At 51.6% G+C, this 6000-nt stretch overlaps 1 protein-coding gene across 1 annotated transcript in view; it reads right to left on the reverse strand.

The window, feature by feature from the left end:
• Positions 1-903, reverse strand: part of AdoR (Adenosine receptor) — a 124043-nt gene extending 123140 nt beyond the window's left edge. The window contains exon 1 of the mRNA XM_089573648.1: positions 75-903. Within this exon, the coding sequence (XP_089429774.1) occupies positions 75-665 (591 nt within the window). The 5' untranslated portion in view covers positions 666-903. The remainder of the gene's footprint in view (positions 1-74) is intronic.
• Positions 904-6000: the final 5097 nt, after the last annotated feature.

A 6000-nucleotide genomic window follows, 5' to 3' on the forward strand; every position in this document is an offset into this window, starting at 1 on the left:
CTATGCAAACAACTAAACACTGCCGTTCGCCCTCGCGCGCGCCGTGGGGGACGGTTGTTAGATACCGGACGTACCTGCTTGCGAACCACGCTGTAGATGCGGATGTAGAAGAAGGCGATGAGCAGCGCCGGGTACACGATGGTGGCGAAGTAAAGAAACACCAGGAAGCTGTACCTCATCACGGGCAGGAAGAGGCAGTCCCCACTCGAAGCGGCCTCGGAGTCGTGCCATCCGAGCAGGGGCAGGAAGCCCAGCACGAAGCCGCTCAGCCAGCACGCCAGCACGACGCTGAGCACAACGCCTTCGGAGGCGAGCCTCTGATAGGCCAACGGGTACAGTATGGCCCAGTAGCGGTCCACGGACACGGCCACCAAGTGCAGAATGGACACGGTGCACAGGACGACGATGAAGGAGAGCATCGCAACGCACGCCAGTGGCGAGTCGTGAGGCATTCCGGCACGCGTGAGCACCGCGAACGGTATGGCCAGGACGCCGACGAGCAGGTCGGCCACGGCCAGGCTGAGGATGTAGTAGTTGGTCAGCCGGCGTCGCAGACGACGCTCGCGCGCGAAGCAGACGAGAACCGCGAGGTTGCCGGCGGTCGCCAGGAAGGCTACGGTGGCCTCGACGCTCGTGTAGAGCACCGGCGCTTCCCAGACCGCCATAAGGGGTGGTGGCAGTGTTGTGCGACGGCGGCGACATATGCGACGCCGCGACGCCCCGAAGAAAAACTTTGCCCCCGGCCGTCCACGCGGAGTTCAACCCATTGACGCGTTTCAGCTGCGCGAGCAGACGACGCCGGCGGCGCAGACGCGAGGGAAAGCCGGCACCGACCGAGGGGAGCGCCGCGAGCAGACGACAAATCGCCGCCGCCGAGGACGAAGCTTGCGAGTGCGCGTGCGCGCTGACGGCAGCGCCACTGAAGTTTGTGCGGTTCGCGCGCTCTTTTTTCTGCGCAAACGGCTTGCGTCCGCTCACTTGAGAGTGGCTTCTCGCAGCTCCTCCTCTCATTCGCTGCTCTTTGCGTGTGTTGTAAGGAGTCGACGTTAGCTCCAAGCCAGCTAAGCTGAAGTTCTGCGGATAAGTTTCATAAAATTTTGACAACTGGCAGCAACCGCTGTTACAATATATAATAAGCAGTTGTACATTTAAGTTATAACGAACGACGTGCTTCAAGGTTTCCCATTCTTCCATCTTTTAATCCTACCGGCGAGGTTCAGTGGTGTCTGGCTTCGTATTATATATTTCACACTGTTATACGTTTTCAGACAGGTCGCAATCGACGCAACAAGCGTCCGAAGCACGGCGTTATGGCCCGCAGGACGGTGCTTCATAAACCTTAACTTTTAGTGCTTCCTTTAGAATTTCTCTTTTCTTCGAATTTCCCTTTTGTTCGAAGTGCTTTATTTCATACACTAATGCTGGTAATAAAAATAAATAAAGAATCCTGGAAAAGGCGCTTCGGCTATCGTCTTTGAAAACCCCGCACGATTGCGTCACGACATAATGTAGGGACCACAGATCAGGCGATGGAAGCCTAGTAGGGAACTCCACGTGCAGCCGGGCCTTTTACTTTTTCTTTCGTCATTTGTGGCTGTGAGGTCAACATATCTTGCCCGTGTTTTCGCGCCTGTGAGCGTAGCTGGTACGCGTTGCGTGCGTGCGTGCGTGCGTGCGTGCGTGCGTGCGGCGTGCGTGCGTGAGCGTGTGCTACATTACCACAAGAATTATGGTGCTTCTGAGCAATACTTTCCGTGACTTTATAGCAAACACGTGCCGTATCTTTCGAGAGAGGATTGCTACACTACCGCGTAACATCGGAACATTTTTCTCTTTTTTATTTATTTACGTGAATTTATGTGTTTAAAAGCAGGTTTCTGTCGCACCGCTGTACGTAGGTGCACGCCAGGCAAGTTTCAGTTGTTTCTATCGTAGAAAACCGCTTTCCGTACATTCCTTTCAAAGAAGATTTAAAGTCGGCTACAGTAACTGTTTCAAAGATTTCGAAGCTTCGTTAACCCTTAAGAAGTTATTTGCTTCTATTTCGTGTTTGCTGCGACATTGGGTATAGTATGCCGTAAATGGTGAATTTCTGCTGCGCTTTAAGGAAAGAAAAAAAGGCATACCTAAGAACCGGAAAGCCGGGAGGTTAATCAGGCATTTTGGATGCTTTAGACATTGTGAGGGGCTAACGTCAATGAACGAGGAAAGAGAAAGATGGAAAGTCGAGTTCGTCGGTGTCCACGGGTGGCAAAAATAAAAATAAAACCGCACTGCGTCTGCGGGCCGTCACTCGCAACTGTGGCTTCCTAGAGTTTAACTGGGGCTGAGGGACGCTGCATTAGAATGGATGAGTTACAACTTTATTTACCCCAACAAGGAGGGGAGCAGCGGGTGAGGGAAAGGGGGTCCTATGCTTGCTAGGCCTCTGTTACCTTCTGAGCCCAATCTAGGATCTTGTGCTGGAGATCAGGCGCTGGGCTGCGTAGAGCAGCCTCCCACTGCTCCTTAGATTGAATCGAAGTTGGCAGTGGGGGTGGGGGACTATGCACACAGCCTCACATGATATGGACGAGGGGTTGGCTCTGGCCGGTCCGAAAATTACAAGCCGAGCAGGGATAGACAGCTGGACGGACGAGGGGGCAGAAGGTAGGAGTAGGAAAAGTGCGAGTCTGAAACTGACAGCACAGAATCTCGCGACACAGAGAGGTTTTGCGCTGTGCAGGGGGGTGTATATGGGGACCGTGGCGTTAATGGTGACATATGTCATGAGAGGAGAGGGGGAAGTCTCGCGCATTAGGCGGAGTCACGTGGTCAGAGCCGGACTCCGTGGCCGGCACCCGGACAGTGAAACCTCGGTAGCCGGCCTGAGTCGCCTAGTTACCAGCTAGGCCTGCGTGTGCGCGGTTCGAAAGAAGGGTCATGGAGTGGGTTGGAGGGTTTCTTGAGGGCGCTTGAGGAGAAAGGACAGGGTTGTACGGGATGCCCGACCACGCCGAAATTGTGGATGGCTCATTTAGAATAACTGACAATGGTGGCAGTACCGGGAGTGGTCACATCTAGAGCGAGGGCCGCCTCCTCTGCCTGATGAGTAGAGGAAGTGTTGGAAGCAACGGCTGTAAGGGCATAGGAGAGTCCGGAAAGGTATTCAGCCGCGTCGACATAGAGCACGTCCGTGGCGTTGTAAAGGCGTTTTTGAAGGGCTTCCGCCAGTTTTCGACGTCGTTGTGGATGGTGAACAGGGCGCATTTTCTTGGGTTAATGGGGGATGTGTAGATGCGGATAGATGTGATAGGGTGTAGTGTGATTGGCCTGAGTAATCGAAGTAAAATCGAAAGGTGGGGATTGAAGTATATGCCGACCAGTGGTGGCACAGGCAAGACGGGCATACTGGGAGGTGAGATGAGCCTCTAACTGTTCAGAGAAGGTATTGACGATCCCGATGTGAAGAGGACGTTCGGTGGAGACACTAGAGGGAATAACAAGAGCGTATTGACACGACGGTGATGAAGTCTGCTAAGGACGAAGACGTGGACAAGACGAAGGAGTTCCGATTCTTGGAGAACTCCTTGGTTGTTAGACACGCGCCATATGAGGCGGAGGGTATGATCGACAGCGTACGAAGGGTTTGAAGAGTAAAAGTGTTCAGTCGGGTGGCCTGAATGAAAAGGCCAAGTATCCGCATTTAAGGGACGTGTTGAATGTCGTGAATATTAATGTAAACAGTGATATACAGAGAGTGTCGATAACTGTGGTGTGACGGGAAGAGCAGGAGTTCAGATATGTAGGGGCACCGTGGGAAGTTCATGGCGGCAGCACGTTCTACGACCATGTTGGTGTTTGGAGGGTATTTTCGATGTGACTATCAGAGCCCCTGGATATATAGTGGATGATGTCATCAGCGTAGAGGAAGCAGTTGAGGTAGAGCATGGAACGAAGAGAAGTACGTACGGGCCCAGATTAAAGAAAGAAGAGGGGGGGGGGGGGGGGGGGGGCGGGCAACCTTGGGGAGTGCCGAAACTATCCAGGGTGTATGAGGGGGAGTACTCAGAATTAAAGACTAGGGAAGCGATACGCGACAGGAGGAAACTGCTGATGTAGAAGTAGGTTTTCAGGCGGCAAGCAGTGTTTTTAAGGCCAGTGTAGATAGCAGCTTGTGCCACGTTGATTTATACGCGCCATGTAGGCTGAGACCTATTATCGTATCCATGCTGCAGCACCCGCCGCGGTGGCTCAGTGGTTACGGCGCTCGGGCTGCTGCTGACCCGAAAGACGCTGGTTCGACCCCGGCTGCGGCGGCAGAATTTCGATGGAGGCGAAGTTCTGGAGGCCCATGTACTGTGCAATGTCAGTGCACGTTAAAGAACCCCAGGTGGTGAGAAATTTCCGGAGCCCTTCACTAAGGCGTCTCTCATAGCCTGAGTCGCTTTGGGACGTTAAACCCCCATATATCATAAACCAAACCATATCCATGCTGCCATTGGCGGCAAGAAATTCGTGCTTAAGACATACCATCACATCGTGGCATAAAAGAGATTGGCGTAAACCAACCATCCGGGGGGGGGGGGGGGGGGGAGATATAAGAGAGAGGGGGATATAAGGCGCGTGAGTATGACATACTCAAGTGTCTTGCCAAGGCAGGAGGTGAGGGAAATTGGTCGCAAGTTATTAAGATGCGAGGAGGGGGAAGGTTTTGAGTCTTGGCGATGAATATGACCTTTGTGTGTTTCCAACAGGGTCGGAGGGCGCCAGCGTCAAAGCAGTGGTTGAAATAGCCAGTGGCAGGCTGGACAGAGGAAGTATCGAGATTCCGGAGGATTTTATTGGTAACCAAGCAAGGGCAGGGTGCAGATGTAGTTTCGAGGGTCGCGATAGTACCTAGAACCTCCGCATCTGTGATAGGGCATCAAGTACCTCTTTAGGGTTACCGATGTAGGAAGGAACAGGGACGGGTTGGAGGGGATAGAAGTTGATTGGGTACTGCTTCGGGTTATTTCCTCCACCCGGATCCTTCATGGTGCACTGAAGTATGTGCCGTGTTAGATGTTACAAGTTATTTCGTCCACCTGGGGCCTCTCAACGGGAATTGTAGTGCCAGTGCACGCCGGATTATATCGCTCCGGATTATTTTCTCTAACTAGCACCCTTTACTGTGCATTTCACAGTCAGTATAAGCCACATATTAGATTATTCACGTCTATTTCCTGCCACTGGAGTCCATTAAAGTGCTCTGGAGTGTCAGTGCGAGGAGTATTATATTGGTCCAGGTTATTTTTTTTCTCCCTCTGGAATCTTTCAATGTGCAGAGTATTTAGCAGAGTCCCTGGTATTAGTACAGGGGTGTCTTTCTGTCTGCCTCAACAAAAACCCCGACGCTACAGCCCAAATTGAACTCTCCATTTCGTGTTCAGCAGTAGAACGCCATAGTTAAGGGCGCTGAACATCGCGAACTGTGACGGTGGCCAGTGGACTAGTCCCAGAAATGCAACTTCGATGGTCAGCTTCGTCATTTTGCGTGGTGATAACTACGCATTTTGTTTCACGAGATCAATTCTGCGGCGCAGCAATAATGTTCTTAAAGGCCACCTTTTCAGCTGGCAGGGCCACGGGATCGTCCAACCTTTCTCAAAATAGTCTTTAGAAAGTCTGTAGACTTCTTATTGACTCTATTGACTTCCTATATATATTGATTTTTGTCTATCCATTGTCTATAGACTGTCTAAAGACAAGAGTCTACTAAAAGTGTATGGCCATAAATCTATAGATTGTCTGTAGACTGTCTATAGCAATTGTATTGCCTATAGACTGTTCTCTATGATCTGTCTAAAACATTTTTGTAAGGGACGCACAGAATTGTTCTTTCATGCAAAAATTTACCGGATTCGTGTCCATACGAGAGGTCTACGCAGTTCTGGAGAAACATAATGGCATCTTCCAGCCAAGCAACTGCTTTCGCCACCCTAAATGGACAAGCTGCCATGGCAGGACATTAAATCCAGT

This window comes from Amblyomma mixtum, chromosome 2, assembly GCF_055824585.1.
Source record: "Amblyomma mixtum isolate Tamu chromosome 2, ASM5582458v1, whole genome shotgun sequence".
Taxonomy (NCBI): Eukaryota; Metazoa; Arthropoda; class Arachnida; order Ixodida; family Ixodidae; genus Amblyomma; species Amblyomma mixtum.